Raw genomic sequence first — 21,488 nt, 5'->3', positions numbered from 1 at the left:
GAGTTAAACATGTAGTTGAATGAATAAAAACTATCATTAACATTTAACTGATAACGTTGATTATGCATCGTCACGTAGACAATAATATCATCAATTCATGACTTCTTCATAAACATCTTCACTAAAGATATTTTATTTCACGTAAAACATTTGATAAACACATTTAATTTTATAACATTTCTTTTCTTCTTTGTATATATCAAGTTATGGGTCAGATAATTAATTATATCAGACCTATATATATATATATAAATGGGGTGTTACACCAAAACATTATATATATATATATATATATATATATATATATATATATATATAGAGAGAGAGAGAGAGAGAGAGAGAGAGAAAGAGAGAGAGAGAGCGAGAGAGAGAGAGAGAGAGAGAGAGGTAGGTGGATAGAGAGAGAGAGAGTGAGAGAGAGAAGAGAGAGAGATAGATAGAGAGAGAGAGAGAGAGAGAGAGAGAGAGAGAGCTAGAAAGATGCATATTAGATAGATGGCTAGATTGATAGATAAATAGATAGATAGAAAGGAGGGAGAGAGAGAGATAGATAGATAGACAGAGAAAAAGAGAGAGATAGATAGATAGACAGAAAGAAAGAGAGAGAGAGAGAGAGAGAGAGAGAGAGAGAGAGAGAGAGAGAGAGACCTTGCCTCGGATTGTCAACAAAAGGTTAGTTTCAAGAAGAAAAAAAACAAACAAACTTGAGATCTCGATTAGCGTAATGTCCACACAATGTGCTCAAATCACTCCACAAGGGGTCTCTAAGAAACATCACCACAGCACATATTATGTTGACGTCACTCATTTTTTGTTATTGTGTTTAGCTCGCCAGTTGTGTGATTAGTTCTCACTGAATTCTCTGAATCAGTCTTATGTTGTTTGTTTGTTTGTTTTTAAGGGTTTTACGGCGCTCGCAACACATAAGGTCATATCAGCTCCAATAAAAAGGAAGAAAACGGGATAGTAAAAAGTTCTAGAATTACTATTAAACCACACAAGAAAAGGGAAGACAAAGGGGGAATGGTTCAAATAGGAAACAGATGTACATTCCAAGAGCACACCATCAAAGTACTTAGTTTGAGATCACCTAAAAGTCTCATCCAGACACAAGCACAGATCCCCACTAAGAGGAAAACACTCAAATGTTGCAAATCATATGTTAAAAATGAAAAGAGTAACAGTACATAACAGAGAGATGATTTACAAGGAAAAGAAATATCATCTCCCAAAACAATAACTATACATTCGACTGTTTCCCCCTCAGCCAAGGACTCTGACCAATGTCTGGACAAAACCAAGTAATCTCACTCCAAGACAAATACAGAAAGCAATTGGAAAACAGATAAGAGGGGATAGAAAACACAGCAAGTACCTCCTTGCCTACTATGGGAGGTAGGCAATCAGGCTTAAAACACTTAAATCTACAGTTTTGTGTGTTGGTACTATTCATCTCACGGACAGGGATGGTGAGTATTTTACTTAAATCTGTATTATTGATAACATTGCCAGTTGTTTCACTTACAAGTTACGGCCATTGGCTGCTGAATCAAGACTTCTCAGACTGTCCTAGGGGCGTGGTTATGTTCTCTTCTATTTCGAAATAAATCACAATATTTATACAAGTAACGTCAACGAAAAATAAGTTTTCGAACAGCAACTGTTTAATGAGCATTCAACATTTATACTATTGTTTTACGTCACGGTCTATAAAGGGAATGCGTTTATCAGTATTTATGTCTCTTTGTAGGGTCCAATACAGTGAAAACAATAATGAGGACAATTCACAGATTATAAATACAACATTTCTAAGGGGTTGATGGTTTCCACGAATAAACTATAATCATATTGGGAAACTGTAAGAGAACAATAAACCCCAATTCTGATATACTAGTCCCGAATGTATATCAATTCTTGTACCTATTAAACGAGTCACTAATCCGAGGACTGGATCTCTTATCAATAGAGCCTTTTGTGATAGTGGTAATACTCTATATGAAAGTCATCTATTGTCATGTTATTATTCACTCAAAATACAAAACGATATTTTCCTTCAAATCCTTAACAACACAATTAGGTCCAAGTTCAATTTCTCTACTCACAGGAAAGAAATGTGACGTCACACCTTCAACTTTTTCGGTTTCAAAATTCTGATTCTTGTGTATGTAATCAGTCTTTCGGAGGACTAATAATGAAAAGGAGGAGGAGGAGGAAGAGGAGGAGGAGGAGGAGGAGGAGGAAAATGAAGAGGAGGAGGAGTAGGAAGAAGAAGAAGAAGAAGAAGAAGAAGAAGAAGAAAAAGAAGAGGAAGAAGAAGAAGAAGAAGAAGAAGAAGAAGAAGAAGAAGAAGAAGAAGAAGAAGAAGAAGAAGAAGTAGTAGCAGCGTATGGCTACACCTCCAGATTATGTTTGTCGATCTATGATGTCAGGTCATCTCCGGCTTCAAAGATTGTTTCGTACCCCCCTTCTAATTTTGTTACTGGGCATTGCAAGACCAGATGATCGATGGTGTGACGTGCCCCTTTGCAGTATTGGCAGATTGGTGAGTCAATGAGTCTCCATCGATAGAGGCTTTCTTTGCTGCGACCATGGTTGGTTCTAAGTCGGTTCGCGGTGACCCAGTTTTTTCTTTTTGCTGTTTTAAAGTCAGGAAAGCGCAGAGTGGGGTTGGTAATGAATTGTCCATTTTTTGGCAGGTTTAATTGCCATTCATTGGCTCAGGCAGTGATAATGTCAAGGTTAAGAAGAAGAAGAAGAAGAAGAAGAAGAAGAAGAAGAAGAAGAAGAAGAAGAAGAAGAAGAAGAAGAAGAAGAAGGAAGAGGAAGAGGAGTAGGAGAAGGAGTAGGAGGAGGAGGAGGAGGAGGAGGAGGAGGAGGAGGAGGAGGAAGAGGAGGAGGAGGAGGAGGAGGGCATGAGGGAGAAAAAGAAAAAGAAGATGTGGAATGGAAAAACAAATTGTTTAATTGGATATGATTGGGTTAATCAAAAACTATGAGAATGACCCATTCATCCAAAAAAAAAAAAAAAACATAAACATTACATCCTAGAAAGGGTAGAAAGAAGTATATTGATCATAAGAAAGTAAACGGCAATAGAGTGAACCTTGTATTGAATCTGTTTACTACAATTCGGAAAATTTGGAATATATAGAAAGTATAACACTTCTGAATTATCAAAATATTACTCGGCTTCAATAGATCAATTTGGATGTTCTGCTATAGATCCCTTTGCAACCGTCTGACAACTCTTGCCTCATTTTCTTACGGTCAAGCTTTCCATTATCATTGCAGTAAAATTCATCAAATATCAAATAGTATTTTGGAAGCGGCGTCATCTTGTCGTCTTGGTCAGTCAAGAAGAGATTCTTGCAATGTTCCCTCATGTCATCAATGGACACTTTGGCACCAGGCATCCGTTTTAGACACAGATAGATCTCTTCATGGTGGACTGGATCCGGTATTCCGATTACCACACATTTCTATGGTGAATAAAACAAAAGATATATAAATATATTACCCACTGTCAGTAGGTATTGCTTACCTACTTACTTACTTCCTCACTTACTTTCTATCATACTTATTTATCTTCTTTGAGCGTGATCAGCCCATAAGGCTGAAACGCAGGAAAGCCATCTTTCTCGGTTACAGGCCATTTTATCATATGTCCTAAGACCATCCACGAGCTTCCATTTCTCTCTCTAGATAGTCCTCCTTAATACTAAGTTTTAAGCAAAAAGCATCAAATTTACGTTAGCGAGTTAATAAACTACGTAGTATATTCTCCATAACAGCATATCTGTCAATTTAAAATCTATTATTTTGAGCAAAAATGAAACTTTCAGCCTCAAGTTTAGTTAATATCAGCTTGTGTTAGTTGGGCACATATCAATGGTTTTGAAGGATTCTGGCATTTTATGGGGTTCGAAATCCAAAGTATGCACGAAAATTAGTAGCTATGTAATTTGGCTTTAATAGATTTTAAAGAATCTACTCTTGTGATAAACTAGCGTCCTATCAAAAAGGTTCGAAGCAATTAATTGTTAAAGTCTGCAAGGACTACTAATATCATAAGAACATATGAATTAAACGAATGTGTGTTTGACTTTGTGTATAGGTGTGTTTGTGTGTTTGTGTGTGTTTGTGTGTATGTATGTGTGGGTGTGTGTGTGTGTGCGCGAGTTATTTCTCTTTTGATAAATATCCGTTTATATATTTGGTAAATACTGGTTATGTCTTTGATGGGTTGTTGATATTCTCCATAAAAGAATGTTTTCTCTATTTAAATTGTATATTTGGAATTCCAAACTTTATCCCAATCCCGTCACGAAAATTAATAGCTATGCAATATGTAATACATTCATCAAAAGACCAGACCACTATCTCATGGTGTTTTCCGATGAGTTGCTCTATCCATCCAGGGTAATGACAAAACCCATCCTTGGTGATGACGTCAGCTTTACGACACAACACAAAGAGTTGTCCTTCTTTGTCAAAATATCCGATGTCACCTGTCTTGTACCAACCGTCTGTAAAAGAGAAGAAGAAAAAAAAACAAAATAAAAGACACAAAACAGATTTAATATTGATGATGTAAACAATTTTATGAGTGAATGCGTTTGATTCCTTGGTCAGTAAGTGTAGTTACCAGAATTCAGAAATGTGTGTAATATGAGTTATTCGTGGAAAGCATCGGTCACTTAGAAATGTATGTTTATGGAGTTGTCTTCAATATCGTTTTTAACATTTTGAACGCAACTAAGGGACGTAATTGGTAACAAATGCTTTCTCCATATACCATAATTTCACGGAGTTACCATACTTTAATGGGCTTCACAATACCAATCTCATGCAAACCGAATGGATCCGACATTCTATTTCATACAGTTAAGGTTTCCTGGTTTTGTGCGAACCTCGTTACTTCACCCATCTTGAGTATAGCCAAGCACCCAACTGAGTAGAGTGGGGTAAAGTGTGTGTAGAAAGTCGTGCACTCAAAGGCACAACACAGCTAGCGAACATTTGTTGCCCACCGGGCCAGGGACATCGTTTGACATCGCTTGACTTAGTGACATGGAGAGAAACAGTGAGGCTGAACCATGAAGACCACGTTATTTATTCTTTTGATCCCTCATAAAAATACATATAAATCAAATATAAATAAAACAGTTATAGAAACTCAAGTAGAACTAAAGCATTGAAGAAACCCCCCTCCTCCTCGATCAGGCGTCCTTAACTTCTGATACTCTAAAGCGGCCTTATCACAACCAGGTCATGACTCCTAGTTGCCATTTTACCAGAAAAAAATTGTCGGTATAGGCGCTTGAACCTACGACCTTCAAATTAGGATGGGTGCCATTGGAGTCAGCGATAAACATCAAAATGGCATATTTCTACGGATCCACCCTGCTCAACGCTCAATGCGCTTTAAACGTTTTAAATTATTTCCCAACCAGACCAAATGGAACCAGATTTCAATGAATTCATGGACTTTTAAGGTCTTCTATTTGTGCCAGCAATATTACAGTATCCATCAGGTGCTTAAAGCTAGGTACTCATTTGCATCTTAGTCGAGTTTGGTAATATTTTTTAAGTATCTTACCCAAGAACATAACACTGAGTTCATAGTTGGCAATAGTAATAGCACTGTCAATTGTGCTTTACTGAGACCAGGGTAATTCTTTGTTGGTGAAAATGTAAGGCAAAACAACAGATTGGTTTTATCTGACCGCTCAGTATATTTAGCAGAGTCTACTCTTGTGATAAACTAGCGTCCTAGCCAAATTGTTGAAGTATGACAATGTGGTGAAAACTCATCCACTATAGGTTTATGCCTCATAAGGACTATTACATACCAGATGAAATTAATGAATGTGTGTTTGTTTGCTTGCGTGTCTGTGTGTGTGTGTGTGTGATTTTTTTGTGAGTGTTATTTTTCTTTTGATAAATATCAGTTTATCATACCTTTGGTAAATGCTGCTTCTGTCTTTGAAGGGTTGTTGAGATAACCCTTGAAGATTCCTTCAGAACGCACCAGAATCTCACCTTGTTCTCCTCCAGCTAGTTCTTCTGCGTCCTCTCCAACGATTTTGACATCACAATCCACAGGGCGTCCAGCGCACATATCTTGAAAATCCGATATCTTCGTCACTGCAAGGATGGAGACCAGCATAAATTCTGTTCCGCCATAGAAATTTGTCATGTGGTGAGTAATTTTCCCAAGAGCCTCCATGGTAGCGTTGTGAACTGGGCCACCGCCTATAGTAAGTAAATTCAACTGTTTGTCCACCTTATGGCCTTCATCAATGGCATCTAGAACATATTGAATATCACGAGTCGTCAACCCTGCCCTGTTAACTTTGTTCAAATTAAAAATGTTGACCAAGAAGACTCCCATTGACATGTTTTCTGGAAGACCGTTGGTCTGATCAATCAAAATCCTTCGACAACCAACACCGATGTAATAACTGGGAAACCCACCAAGCCAGCCTAGAGATTGCATGTTAAACAATACAATGTCTTCATGTAATCCGTATCTTTTCATGTCTTTTCCAAAAAATACCCTTAACAGTCTGAAATGTGTATGAGGCACCAGCTTAGAAAACCCCGTTGTTCCACTCGTCAGGAAGATCATGGCAGTGTCATCCTCGGAGATGCTCTCGTCTTCAAACATTTCCTCTTCTTTGTCGATGTCATAAATCTATCTGTCTGATTCTTCCAAACCTTTGGCCTTGATTTCTATTACGTGAATTAAGTCTGGGAGATCTTGGTACCTGGCCATTCCCATTGTCTCATCCTTGAACTTGATATTCTCGAGGATGCGTTTTACTCCATTCTGGAGAAAATAGTTTTGAGAGAAATTCAATTTGGATGGGCATGTAAATCCTATTTTTCGGATGAAAATATTCAGTAGACTTTCAAGAAAATCAAAGATGATATGACATTGCAATTGTCACGTTACTAAACTCTTCCCTTCCTCTCTTTCTCTCTCTCTCTCTCCCTCTCTCTCCCTCTCAAAACACACACACGCACACACACACACAAACACACACACACACACACACACACATATATATATATATATATATATATATATATATATATATATATATGATTATCTATATCTTCTCTATCTCCGTTCACTCCCTGCTCTCCTATCTGTTATTAACTGTTTTCTCTCTCATTGTTTCTTCAACACGTCTTTCTTCCCCTCTCTCTTCTCTTTTCTCTTTCTCTTTCCTCCTTCTTCGCAGATGTTCTCGTCTCTTCACATACACACACTTTCTTTTTCTCCACGTTAATTACATGCGAAGTATAACATTAGTATCTGTATTTAATTGTTTACAAAGCATATAAGGTACCTCATCGCAAGGATCATAAATAATGGCTTTACTCTTGGACTCTTTAAGGTTATGGATAAGGTCTTGTCCATCAGCCAGGAACAGTTGTCCATGTGATGAAATGGCCCCGGACACCACTGTACCAAAATAGGCTGTTTGGATGAATATGAAATCATTCTTAATTGCTCAGTGTCAAAGTCACATGATATGCCTCGAATTGATTTCGAATTGAACTTGAGAAAACCGATTCACTAACAAACTGAGCAGAGAGATTTTGTTTTGCCATGGTGTAGTGGGGTGGGTAATAGATGAGGCAGTAATCAATGACAGGAACGGCCTATACGTGAGATGAATGATAGGAATGGTGTTTTGCATCAATCTCCTATAACTTTATCTTCACTCAGCTGGTTTTTTTTCTCTCTAATTTTCAAATAATCATCTTAATGTCGACACGAATTTATACATGTTTGTATTGATTCAATATTACCTGCTCACCTTAACGGTTTATTCCAGTATTCCCCACCACCATCCTCCTCGTACTACATCATCATCATAACCACCACCTCCACCACAACCTTCAACACCTGCACTAACACCACCAGCACAACCACCACCACCATTATCGTCGTCATCATCATCATCATCATCATCATCATCATCATCATCATCATCAATATCGTCATCAAATCCAAAAGCATGGCGCCATTGTTGTAAATATATATATATATATATATATATATATATATATATATATATATATATATATATATATATAATATATATATATATATATACATATATATATATATAGAGAGAGAGAGAGAGAGAGAGAGACTCAGAGATAGATAGATGGAGAGATAGATAGATAGATAGAGAGAGAGAGAGAAAGAGAGAGAGAGAGAAAGAGAGAGAGAGAGAAAGAGAGAGAGAGAGAGAGAGAGAGAGAGAGAGAGAGAGAGAGAGAGAGAGAGAGAGAGAGAGAGAGAGAGAGAGAGGCTGTGGTGGGAGTGTCAGATTAATGGACGGTGCGTGTCTAGTGGAATTAACCCTTTACCTGTGAAACTGATTCTTTGTTTTCAAATAATAGTTCCCTTTTATATTAATTTTAATGCAGTTTAAACTTATTCCATCGTGATAGCAGTAAGAGTATATCTAGAGACATGGGCTTCAATAATTAAACTATAATTAGTTTGCCGTTATATTTTACCACTGAAAAAGGTAAGATCTTTTGGGTCCAAGTAAGATTGAAATTCGTCTTTAAAAGGTTAAGTTGTCGGGGTATTTTTTCGTTTTTTTTTTCAAATACAGCTTTGCTGTTTCTTTTTAATGACAGACAAGCGGTTCGCTTCGCTGTTTCTTTTTGCGGTTCGCATCGCTGTACACTCCACACATGCGCATACAAAACGAGACATCTAGGTATTGGAACGAAACATCTAGTTCATAAAGCAAGACATCTTGGTCTTGTTTGTGCTATGGCAACGAACTTGACTAAGCCAAAGCGAACAGCTCGCTACTCGAAAGACAGTCCCATGACAGAATCACCCTTTTAGAGCCCTACCCGCCCCAGCTTTGGTTCGTAGTATGTTTTACATCGTGCTCGAATCTCTTCAGTTTTGCCAAATACTCTTCCATTTTCATCTTTGATCATCTTAATAGGTTGTATATCTTTCCTATCCTTGTCCCCTTATTTCACCATTCTGAAAATATTTTCCTGTCCTTATTTGCTTTCTAATTGCTCATACATTTCTTTGAATGCCCCGGCTTTGCTTTTCCAGCGGCTCTTTTTGCTTCTCACTTTGCCCGTTTATATTCATCACCTTTCATAGAATTCTTGTTTGTCTTCGGGTTCCTCCTTGGTTGCCTCCTTTTTCTTTATTGTTTCTTTAACTTTTTCATTCCACCACCATCATTCTTTCTCAACTTTTCCTCTTCCCGAGCTCACCCTTAGCACTCCTTTGCCGACCTCACGGATTGTATCTACCGTTATTTGGCAGTTCTTTGGGAAATCAATTCCTAGTCTTCCTTTCACCGTTGTGGAAAATATTTCTCTTTGATCTTCCTCTTTTAGTTTCCACCACCGTGCCTCTCCCTCTCGTTGTCTCTCTCTTACTTTCTCTTTCCAAATGCCACTCTCGAAACAACGATCTTATGCTGCGCTGCCACTCTATCTCCGGCAAACTGCCGCAATATGATACCGTCTTTGTCCTCCAGCATAACAGATAATCCACTTGTCTTTCTCACACCATTTGAATACGTCACTCTGTACTCTTCTTTGTATCTAAAATATGTATTTAGTATCGCCAGATCCGTCCTCTTTGCTTATCTTACAATTTCTTCGCCTTCTTCACTACTGCTTCCATATTTTCAATACCCTTCCCAACCATATCTCCTCTTCCATATTGCTTTCGCCAACTTTCCCATTCAAGTCCACACCAATGAAAACTCTTTCTGATTTGCCGAACATTTCCATTTGTTCATTAATCTCCTTCCAAAAATCCTCCCTCTTGTCTTCGTACAACCTGCCTGCGGTGAACATGCACTCACGACAATGATATGCTTCATATTGACTACAATCTTGATCCACACAATTTGGACTTTAATAACATTCTGTGCTAGTTCTTTATTCAGGATGATAAAAACTCCATTTATAATACTCTCATTTCCTTTATAAAACATTAAAATTACTCCACCAATCTTCCTTGCTGCTTCGCCTTTCCACTTTGTTTCTTGCACACACAAAATGCTATTGTTTCTTCTTTCCATAATGTCAGCGATTTCCCTTGATCTGTCTGCCATACTTCCAACATTCAAACTTCCAATCTTGATCCCCATACCCGTCTTTTACGCCGTTCCTCCTTTTGTGGATGACCAGCAGTCACTGAATTCCCACTGCCATCCTGCTGGACATTAATAACATAGATGGTCGTTTTTATCCCAGTCAGGCATCGGCCGATCCGATGTAGCACTTCTGGTTTCATTCAATTTATAGTTGTGGCTTGAGTTTTACTGCCAGGATGCCCTTCCTGAGCAATCACTCCCCATTTATCCGGGCTTGTGACCGGCCTCACAATGTGCCAGCCTGCATCCCACAAAGGGCTGGGTTTCTCTCTCTCTCCCCCTCTCTCTCTCTCTCTCTCTCTCTCTCTCTCTATATATATATATATATATATATATATATATATATATATATATATATATATATATATATATATCTTAGTTTGTTTCACTACGTAAGCACTTTGAGCGTTGATCATAAACCACGTCTCATTCCGTGAAATTATGGATATCTAACACCACAACGGAAAAAGATTGACAAAGGAGAAAAGGGTGTAATGAAATAATTTCTCGAAGTGGCTAAAGCTAAACTGTTACACATCTGGTCTTTTAAAACTAGATTCCGTTTTTGGGCTCTAACCAACGACCACCGTCTGACTGCCTAGCGTATGGTCCATTCCGACACAATACTGTTTTGAGGCGAGGAGTCCAATTTTCAATCCAAATTTGAAACCCACCGACTCAAAGCCATATTTTTTCGCGGCAAACCAGATGCCAAAAAGTGATGCACAATCTTAAATAATCATTGGTGTGCAATTTTAGTTTACTGTCACTTTTCGAAACTTTCCACTGTCTTTTAACAAATATTAACGATATACAAATTTTCATATATTTTACAATAATTCATTTTTAAAATCTTGAGCTGGACACATATATAAAGAATCGATTAAGTCAAAAAGCTTTGCGTGTGAGACAGCTGCAAGGATAAGTGGAACAGAGGGAGGCCAATGGGAAAGTGGCTTCAAGACATAGCGGACTAGATGGTGAGAACAACCACCGCGGCAGTTGAAAACCAGAAAAGAGTTCTGTCGGGATATTTGTGAGTCTATGTCCAAGGATCCTCCTTAAACTAGATAATAAGAAGCAAAAGAAGAAGAAGAAGAAGAAGAAGAAGAAGAAGGATTTACATACTTATAAGACGTTCAGGGGAATTCACCAAAGTGTTACAAACAATGTCACCCTTTCCCAGACCAAGACGATTCAAAATGGCAGCAAACTTCCTGGATTTGTCCCAAACGTCTTGTCTTGTAAGGATTCGTCGATGTAAGTCTTTATCTACGAATACAAAGGCCGGTCTTTCTGGGTCTTCTAGGGTACGTAACTTGAGGAGCTGGAGGATTGTTTGGACTTTTACCTGGGACGAGGACTCCATTTTGTTCATGAGGAAAATCTGAACTTGGATGGCTCTGAAAGAAGAAATGTTGAGTTGACAGAATTCTAAAATAACGTCTATAAAACAGTGCCAAAAAAAGCAGAAAAGAAAATCACTCACTCACTATTTCCCCTGTAGGAATGATCGTTGGGGAGACTTGTGGGATGCAGACTTCACAACTTTACGATGCTCTTTCCGATCATTGGCCTGTTACAGAAGGTCGCCCATGCCAAGTTCTGTCTACTACTTGGTGTTGTCCTGCCACATTTTCTTTTGTCTTCCTCCCTTCCACTTATCCTTGTGTCAATTTAAGATTATAGATACGGTCTTGTCCACCACCTCGGAGCAGTTGCATTTGGAATGAAATGGCACCGGACACCATTGTACCAAAATTGGCTGTTTGGACGAATATGAAATCATTCCCAACAGCCAGGGCAAACACAGCCTTGCACAAACTGTTATGACAAGTTGTGTGACAGTAGTGGTTTATGTTTTCAAGCAATATCCTTCCATTCCTTCCATATGTCTTTGTTTGTCCCGCGTTCGGTGTATAAGGCAGGAAGGAGTTTTTAGTTGGTGGTTGTAGTAGTAGTGGTAGTGATGATGATGTAGTGGTGGTGGTTGTAATAGTTGTTGTAGTGATGATGATATGGTGGTGGTGGTGGTGGTGGTGTAGTTGTGGTAGTGATAATGATGTGATGTTGGTGGTTGTACAAGTAGAGGTAGTGATGATGATGTGGTGGTAGTGGTTGCAGTAGTGGTGGTAGTGATGATGTGGTGGTGGTGGTGGTTGTAATAGTGGTGTAGCGATGGTTGTAATAGAAGTGGTAGTGGTGATAATGTGGTGGGGGTGTAGTGGTAGTGGTAGTTATAATGATGTGGTTTTGGTGGTTGTAGTAGTAGTGGTAATGATTGATGATGTAGTGGTGGTGGTTGTAGTAATAGTGGCAGCGATGATGATTGGGTGGTTGGACCGGGGGGGGGGGGGTATCCTTAGATCAAATTGACCTCACCGGAATTTGAGGGACGTTGCCCGTAACCCGGAAATTTTTGCTCCGAACCGAAGTTATTTCCGATGAAACCGGAGTTTTGGCATCACTGAATATGTCTAAGCATGCCACCCCCTCTCTTTCTCTCTCTCTCTCTCTCTCTCTCTCTCTCTCTCTCTCTCTCTCTTCCTCTCTCACTTTCCTTCTCTTCGTGTACTACTAAGTATAATCTGCGCTTGAATCCGGCACTCAGTAATTTCAATGAAAAGAATTTATCAGACATAATGACCCACAAGCTGTTAAAGTATTGTAATATCTTATTCATACTATTATATTATTTCTATTACTAGATATCATCCCCAAGTCTGGATAAGGATATAGATGAGGATAAAGAAATGTATATGAATGGCCATGACTTGAAAAGTAGATTTATTATTATTATTATTAGTTATGTAAAACTTTTAAAAAACAAATAATTCGATGTATGTCCAATAATTTATACGAGAGAACCAATTTAAAACTAAACCAAAGCAACACACTGGTCAATCAAATCTTGAACCGACACATAATCACAAGCACCTCGCCATTAATGTTCATAAAGGATGCTTTGACTAGTGAAACAAGCGAACGAATCACAATCAGAATGCCATTAATCCTGCTTACAATTAACAAATAAATCGAGCAAAGTATTAATGTAGAACTAATCCGAGGTGGTTTGAAGACTTGACACTTGAACACAATATTATAATCTTCATCTATGATGGTAATCCATGAATGAAACTTTAATTATTTAAAACAAACAGATGCAACACGATGAGCATGGAACTGTTGAATGAATAGCATATTGAATCTCGCGCTACACACACACACACACACACACACACACACACAAACACACACACACACACACATACAGCCACGTAATGAACACGCAATACCGGGTGGCCTAAACCGCAGTCAGCAATACGCGAGGGATATTGCCTGTTGTGTTACCTTTGCCAACAGCCAGCGAATGAAGTCCTAGCCAACAGCTCATCATCAACAACAGCCTTGCACAAACTGTTATGATAAGTTGTGTGACAGTAGTCACACAATAGACTCTACGGACTCTACTGTTTTCAAGCAATATCCTTCCATTCCTTTCATATGTCTTTGTTTGTCCCGCGTTCGGTGTATAAGACAAGAATGAGTTTTCAGTAACTTATATTTTCAAAAGCAGTTACACGGAGTACAGTTTCTGCGTTTAATGTCATGTCCACGCGTCTCATCCCATACTTTGTTAATGCTCTCTGATTACGTATTGATGTCATTGTCCATCAAGATAAAGTTTAAATCTTCCCACCATGCTATCTTGCTTATTTTGTATCTTACTGAGTGATAGGTTTATTTTGATGTCACAAAGAGGAGTTACGATGGAGTAGAAACATGTGAGCTCGTCGGATTACACATACTCTCACAACTTCAACACCTTGACATAATAATTGGACTCTACAGATATGATGGGCTCGCATTATGCAACAAAAAAACTTAGACAAACAGAAATGATAAAGAAAGAAATATGCAGAACCTTGAACAGCACCAATCTAAAAATTTCAATCGAAGCCAACAAAAAATATTTGATTTCCTCGATATAACAATACATCTAACAAAAGGTACATACTGACGATAATCGACACCCAACAACACTCCATTGTACATCCATAGCTATAGCAATCACCTCCATCTATAATAAATAACATTCCATAGAGCAATAACAAACGATTATCCAATAACTCCACAAATAGCGAAATATTCAACGAGGCAACGACACCTTACACGAACGCACTTAAAACAGATGTGGTGACTTATATACACTAAAATATGAAAAAGAATAAGAAAATAGACCTATTCACTCAATAAGATACAAAAGAAGAAGGAAGATAACATGGTTCAACCTCATTTCAGTAAAAACGTGAGAACCTCTATCGGGAAAAATTCTTCAACCTATAAAAATGCTTCCGACCAGACCATGCATTGTACCCTATCATGAACAAAAATATCATCAAGATAGGATACTCCTGCATGCCAAACCTCCAAGATATCATATCATCTCATAAAACGAAAACTATCCCAAGCAGAACAACCTTACAACAGTCTTCAGAAAAATGCAATTGCATAAATCCATACAACACACCATTGCTTGACACAAAACTTTGTTCTCAAAGCCATAGTTACACGCTCAGACACACAAAAGCAAGAGACATGCTCTGTCAGCGCTGTTCATACGGCGAGGACGCGGTACACATCGCTCTTATGTTTTTTTCTATATTTAACCAGGATATACTGTGATCTTCTTGTATATTTTTATATAGCAGGATAATAGGCGATCTGTGATACATTGGGCTTTAAATTTATATAATTTTACAGATAGATTTTAATATATTATCAAAATATGCTGTAATGATTTCAATTTTACAACGTCATGATCAAGTACAGGTCGACATTTTTAAAGATATTACGGCCAAACGTGAACTGTGATAATGAAAACAAACATAGCAGTACATGTATTGTTATTCCAATTCGCAAGAATAAAAGAGGAAGGAAAGGGGGTGTTAAAGCCCATATGAAAAGGAGAAAATGTAAAGCTGTGCTGCCTGTGATAGTGAGTGTTAATTTTATATCTATTAACAACAAAATTGAAGAATTGCAGGTCGCAACTAACTGTTTGTGTGAATTTAGAAACTCGTCAGAAATATGTGTTAAAGAGACGTGGCTACACAGTGATATTCCTGACAGCTGTGTTGAACTTAATAATTTTACCATAATGAGAAATGACCTTGACCAGATCAACACATCAACATCAAGAGGTGGTGTGTGTATTTATTTAAATGAAAGGTGGTGCCATCTAAACAATATCACTGTCACTAACAAAACCAGCACACCGAACCCTGAACTGCTCATCGTGTCAGTCAGGCCATATTATTTGCCACGGGAGTTTACCATGTCTATATACCGCCGGACGCACATGGACCGACCGCACTGGAATACTGGCGGAAAGTACTAATAACCAACTGACATCATAACCCAATAGCATAGTCCTGGTGACGGGGGACTTCAATCACGTTCCTCTTGATAACTCGTTTCCCCTACAACACATCACTCATGCCACTAGAAACGAACGCACAATCGATCTGTTTTACTCAAACATTCAAAACAGGTATTCTTCTCGTCAAATGGCCCCTCTTGGTGAATCCGATCACAATATGGTACTTATGATATCTAAATACAAAACAAAATTGATATCTGTCCCAGTCGTTCCAAAACAATTTCAGGTATGCAACTCATGCACTAAGGGAGTGCTTCGACTCCACCACTCAACAACATCTGGACAAAAACCAGTTTGCTTTCAAATCAGGGCGTGGGATGGACGACGCTATATTAGTGTTTTCTCATAGCACTTACAAACACTTAGACACTCCAAAGGGGTATGTCAGAACCCTATTTGTAGTAGACTTTTCGAGTGTATTCAACACCATCCAGCCTCACATACTAATCCCTAAACTACTGTCCATGGATGTGAGTCCCTCGATTGCACTCTGGGTACTAGAATTCTTGGCGGACCGACCACAATTCGTTTCCCTCACGGATGATGGGAACAACAAAGTTGAATCCTCTACCCTTATCACCAACAGGAGCACCCCAAGGAACTGTTCTTGCTCCAACACTTTTCGTTATATACACAAATGACTGCATAAACGGCACAAATAATGTGAATAGTTTAAAGTATGCCGACGATACCGCCATTCAGGCCTTGATAACAACCGGAGATTATGTATTGGATTATTTTAACGAAATTAAAAGATTTGTTGAATGGTGTGATAATAACTATCTTGAACTTAATGTAAAGAAAACTAAAGAAGTTGTATTTGATTTTAGGAAAGATGGTAACATACATGAAAATATAATTATTAAAAACAAAAAGGTAGAGAGGGTAGTATAAATATCTCGGTATACTTGTCAATGAAAAATTAGACTGGACAAATCATTCATGCAAAGTGCTTAATAGGATGAAGACAAGATTATTCATGATGAGGAGACTGTACTCCATAAATGTTTACAAAGCAATTTTATCTTTGTTTTATAAATCTTGCATTGTAAGTCTTTTTTGTTTCTGTGTAGCTGCTTGGGGTGGGAATTGCAAAATAATCTGAAGTAATAAAAATAAATAGAATAATAAAGCATGCTAATCGAATGTTAGGAAATGATGGTGTCATGGTCTCAAGTGAGTAAAGAGCTACTCGACTATGCATAATGATATGTAGAATGAGGCCCCAGAATTTACTAGTTATTATAAATGAAAAACAATTAACGATTTGTTTAAGATGAAATAAAAAGAAAGATGAAATTTAATTAAAAGAGATAAATAGTGATTGTGGCAGTTACAAATAGAAATGTGAATATATTACGTAATTTATGATGATAAAATGTCACGTTCGTAAGGTTACGTTTCCAGGCAGCTGAAAGGCGTGGATTATTTATTCCTCCGACAACGGCCTCAGGCTTGTAATGTTCCCCTTCCAGGCAGTTGGAAAGGGGTTATTTAGATATTTCTTCGACAGCGGGCTCAGGTTTGATCCCTAAAATGTTGAGGATTACACCGTGAAAGGTAAAAGCTCCGGCGTCTTGATGGTGGAGATAAAATATCCACAAAGTACCAAAAGATAAAAATCTTCAAATATATATGAGGAATGGAGCGGCTGGCCGTCCGGCATAGATTGTAGAGAGAAGTGAGTGTAAAATGCTAGACCTATCAGCTTTTATAATAAGTCGCTACGTGACAGAACGGAAAGTATTCACTAATTAGAAATTAATTCGAGGGAAGGCTATAAAAGGAAAGACGATCTAATATTAGAAGGTAAAGTTTATCTAAGCCTACCGAATTATAACTGGAGTGAGATGAATAAAATAAAATTTAATAAGATAATTGTGAACAACCTTTTCTGTGACAGATGGATGGAACAATTTTGAAGATTTTCACAAAGATATTGCTAATGTTAAGATTAACAAAATTCAAAGAGACGAGTTCCACATCTGTACAACGAAATCAAAATAAGCTACAGGAGTAACAGACTAATAAACATGAAAACCAAAAGACAAAGATATTTTAATTCATTTTTACGATCAGCAATACGAAACTGCAGGATGATTTTTATTACATGACATTTGTAATATATTATATTCGCTCTAAAATCTATTTATCTATGCATGTTTACATGGTGCTATATCTAAATTAATTATCATTTATTTATACATTCAAATAACATGCTTTATTTTTTACTTTTTATCAACCTGTGTTGGCTAGGTGCAATCCTTCCCAATTTATTTTCGAAATTCTAAAAAAAATAATTTCGAATTGCAAAACTATTATAAAAGTTTGTTTTTATAATTAGCTTCGTATTTTCATCAATTAGTTCTCTCCACTCCAAGATCTATTTATTTATGCATTTTTACATGGTGCTATTAACCGTGTGGTGTCCGGGGTCCCTCAACTGAGAGGGTCAAGAATAGCCCAAAGCCAAGCCAGCGTGTCGTAAAAGGCGACTAATGGTGTGTGATTCCCTCATCTTTGAATCACCTGGTCCTCCAGGTTGGGGGTTGGCAAAGGGTTAACACCCTTTTCCGTTAAACTCAAACCGTTACAGAAATTCATACGGAAAAAACCAAATCCTTTTTTTTAGCTTGGGCGACCGAAGAGTTTCTGGAATGACAGAATTTATGAAGGACAACAGACAAAGCCGAAAGGACTCTACTGACCCGATGACGTCTTCGCCAAACAAGCAGCCACGAATTGCGTCGTGGAACGTTCGCACCATGTATGAAGCAGGAAAAAGCTCTCGTTGTGACTGAAATGAGAAGATACAGGCTGCATATACTTGGATACAATCCGGACAGAACCACCTTAAGTCTGGGGAGAAGATTTTATATTCAAAGAGAGGGGACCGTATTCATACACAGGGAGTAGGAATAATTCTAAGCAAGTTTGCCCATAAGTCACTGAGAGGATGGGAACAACACGGAGAAAGGATCATCATGGCGTCCTTTACAACATGGAGTAAGAAGATCAACATGAACATTGTACAGATCGATTCCCCAACAAATGACGCATCAGACGAGGAGAAAGATACATTTTATAGTCTGCTACAACAAGTCATTGACAAGTTGCCAAGGAAAGACATCAACATATTGATGGGAGATGCTAATGCTAAAGTGGGACAGGATAACGTAGGTTATGAAGGTATCATGGGACGTCATGGCATGGGAGAAATGAATGACAATGGTGAGAGATTTGCAAATTTCTGTGCATTCAACAGTTTGGTGATTGGAGGATCAGTGTTCCGCCAGAAGAGGATCCACAAAGCAACTTGGGTCTCACCAGAAGGTGTCACAGATAATCTGATTGATCATTTTTGTATCTCTCGAATATTCAGACGTTCATTGGAAGATGTGACAGTACGGAGACGGGCAGATGTTGGATCTGACCACCACCTGCTATTGGCAAAGCTTAAGCTCCGACTCAGAGAACATGGGACATACAAGAAGAAAATTCGAGTGAATGCACTAGATAGGGGAAAGAATGAGAAATTCAAACTGCAATTGAGTAATAGATTCCAACCTCTTACTGAGCTCGAGGAGGACATAAATGTAGACTCACATTGGACAAAGATCAAGGAAGTCTACATAACAACTTGCCACGAGGTATTGGGTGTAAAGTAAATCGGAACATAAAGAACGGATAAGTCCAACCACCTCGGACCTTATTGAAAAGAGGAGAACAAGGAAGGAACAAGTGAATGGAAGCCGAACAAGGGCTCAAGACTGGATTCACAAGAGCAGTATCGAGCCATAGCTAAGGAAGTCAAAAGATCTGTGAAGAAAGACAAGAAAGCATTCATGAACAGACTTGCAGAGAAAGCAGCAGCGACCGGAGGACACATGAGGATCCTTTATCAAACTACCAAGACACTTGCTGGAAAATATGGAAAACCAGAGGTACCAGTCAAAGACGAAGATGGGAAAACTATTTTTGGAAAAGAGGCTCAATCTGAACGATGGAGGGAACATTTCAACTGCCTTCTGACCAGACGACCACCAGACAACCAGCCGGAAATTTTGCCTGCAAGGAATGAGCTACCAATTAGATGTGATCCACTTAAGTTATCTCCCTTCGACAAAAGCTATGACTTTTCAACTCAAACGTGAAATCTGTGCTACTGTATGGATGTGAAACTTGGAACGCATCACAGGCATGTATAAGGAGGGTACAGATTTTCGTAAACAGATGCATGCGTAAGCTACTCAGAATAAAATGGATGGATAGAATAAAGAATGAAGAAGTATGGAAAAGAATACATCAGAAACCAGTGGGAGAGGAAATAGGAAGAAGACGATGGAGGTGGATTGGACACATGCTTAGAAAGAATGACTCCACTATAACAAAGAAAGTATTGGACTGGAACCCTCAGGGCAGAAGATCAAGGGGAAGGCCACGAGGAACATGGAGAAGAATTAAAGAAGCTGATATACAGAGAAGTGGTAAGACATGGAATGAGATTAAAAAGTTAGCTCAGGATAGAGAGGGATGGAAACTGTGTGTCTGTGGCCAATAACCTGACCCAGGGTGAAAAAGACAATGATGATGATGACATGGTGCCATATCTACATTATTAATATATTTATACATTCAAATACCATGCTTTATTTTTACTTTTTATCAACCTGGGTTGGCTATGTGCAATCCTTCACAATCTATTTTCAAAATTCTAGTTACATTACAAATCCATTATTACAACTCTACTATACTTTCATGTCCGCTTTTTATAGCATTGCTTGTAACTGCTGTATATTTTATGAATATTTTATTTTATTTTATTTTATTTGTTGTTTATTTTGCTTTTAATTGGATTCAGCAGTCTGATGTGACGCCGCCTGGCAACGGCGGCCATCTTGGTTGTAAACAAAGAAAATCATTACTTTTTATTCGTCATGCTGGCTAGAACTTTTCATATGCCTTTTGATCAGAATGTGTAAAAGTCAAAACATGATCAAATGTATGTATTTTTTTCCCTCTGGATACACTTTTATGCTCGCCGAAGAAATATTTCATACGGGCGTCCGCCATTGTTCCGATAGTTTAGAGCCAGTGTTACTAAGTTACCATGCGTCATTAGGAAGGAATTGACGTTACGACTGTTGAAGAGTATTAGCTACATATTTTGATCATGATAGTGTATAAATCTGTGCTAATATAACGATGAATGATGTGGGACATTATAATAATTTCCATTCAGGATCTATAAAGTATATCTTATCTTATCTTATATTATCTTACATAGGTCAACATCGGCCTCACAGAATGCTCATTTAAAACTAGACATAATCTACACAAATCGATATTCGAAAACATCCATAAACGACACTCTACCACACTGGGCGAATATATCTGGAACCTAAAAGAAAGTATCATACAAAATAATAATACATGGAAAACTATCTCAAAAGCATAATTATACTCAACATCTTCCAAATTATACAATCTGTGAAGAGAAGAGGAATTTTTACATCATTACTCATTCAAACATGGCCACGTCACACTGAACAAAAGAGGTGACCTTACATTGGCATACAGACACAGAAATAAACACCTTCTCTGCAACTTTAAACCACCATAATAATCTCCACACCAAATCATACCAGGAAGTTTTAAACAACGCACAATCATAAGAGATACGTTCTTCGTCTTCACTAGAGGAATAATTCAAGCGTCGATTGAACCACTTCAACAAACAACAACAGACAACAAACCAAACTCATGTAATACACAGTCCTGACGATCACTGAAAAGGCCTGAAACATCGATGTAGACTGACTCCAACATTGTGGTGAATATTAAAATAATATCTATCTATCTATCTGTCT

At 38.0% G+C, this 21,488-nt stretch overlaps 3 protein-coding genes across 12 annotated transcripts in view; 1 reads left to right on the top strand and 2 right to left on the bottom strand.

Moving 5' to 3' along the window:
• Window positions 1-1,642: 1,642 nt before the first annotated feature.
• Window positions 1,643-6,670, bottom strand: LOC144965930 (putative acyl--CoA ligase YdaB). Its single transcript, XM_078901803.1, has 3 exons — window positions 5,962-6,670; window positions 4,375-4,526; window positions 1,643-3,479 (listed from the first exon to the last, which is right to left on the bottom strand). Exons 1-3 carry the CDS (start codon window positions 6,668-6,670, stop codon window positions 3,192-3,194), a joined length of 1,149 nt encoding a protein of 382 aa, XP_078757929.1. The 3' UTR covers window positions 1,643-3,191.
• A 27-nt stretch (window positions 6,671-6,697) lies between these two features.
• Window positions 6,698-21,227, bottom strand: LOC144965931 (uncharacterized). 2 transcript variants are annotated; one of them, XM_078901804.1, is made up of 4 exons: window positions 21,187-21,227; window positions 11,304-11,578; window positions 7,359-7,489; window positions 6,698-6,832 (listed from the first exon to the last, which is right to left on the bottom strand). In XM_078901804.1, the coding sequence occupies exons 1-4, from the start codon at window positions 21,192-21,194 to the stop codon at window positions 6,698-6,700; spliced, it is 549 nt and encodes a 182-aa protein (XP_078757930.1). In that variant the 5' UTR covers window positions 21,195-21,227. The 2 variants fall into 2 exon arrangements, with proteins under 2 accessions (XP_078757930.1, XP_078757931.1); XM_078901805.1 differs by lacking the exon at window positions 21,187-21,227 and adding an exon at window positions 13,527-14,651.
• The window catches only part of LOC144965927 (putative acyl-CoA synthetase YngI), a 46,810-nt gene continuing 40,072 nt past the window's right edge, over window positions 14,751-21,488 (top strand). For 4 of the 9 annotated variants that reach the window (XM_078901797.1, XM_078901794.1, XM_078901796.1 and 1 more), the window contains exons 1-2: window positions 14,869-15,174; window positions 20,906-21,451. The gene's annotated coding sequence lies outside the window, so the exon portion shown is untranslated. Of the gene's footprint in view, window positions 14,811-14,855; window positions 16,667-20,905; window positions 21,452-21,488 lie in introns of those variants that run through there. The other 5 variants (XM_078901789.1, XM_078901791.1, XM_078901793.1 and 2 more) reach the window with 5 other exon arrangements.

The sequence above is a fragment of the Berghia stephanieae genome, chromosome 2 (genome assembly GCF_034508935.2).
Source record: "Berghia stephanieae isolate SIO BIC M18660-M18661 chromosome 2, UCSD_Bste_1.3, whole genome shotgun sequence".
In the NCBI taxonomy this organism is placed as follows: domain Eukaryota; kingdom Metazoa; phylum Mollusca; class Gastropoda; order Nudibranchia; family Aeolidiidae; genus Berghia; species Berghia stephanieae.
Note: the sequence above shows the minus strand (reverse complement) of the source record. Positions and strands in the feature narration are given on the sequence as shown.

Bases quoted from the DNA above. Each gene is read 5' to 3' on its own strand.
- LOC144965931 (XM_078901804.1), bottom strand. The intron at 7,490-11,303 runs GTATGTAAATCC...TCATCCAAACAG, and splicing joins TTCCCCTGAACGTCTTATAA to CCTATTTTGGTACAGTGGTG. The intron at 6,833-7,358 runs GTACCTTATATG...TATTTTCTCCAG, and splicing joins TTTATGATCCTTGCGATGAG to AATGGAGTAAAACGCATCCT.
- LOC144965930 (XM_078901803.1), bottom strand. From the start codon at position 6,670: ATGTTTGAAGACGAGAGCATCTCCGAGGATGACACTGCCATGATCTTC. The intron at 4,527-5,961 runs GTATGATAAACT...TCTCTTTTACAG, and splicing joins AGAAGCAGCATTTACCAAAG to ACGGTTGGTACAAGACAGGT. The intron at 3,480-4,374 runs GTCTGGTCTTTT...TATTCACCATAG, and splicing joins GAAAACACCATGAGATAGTG to AAATGTGTGGTAATCGGAAT.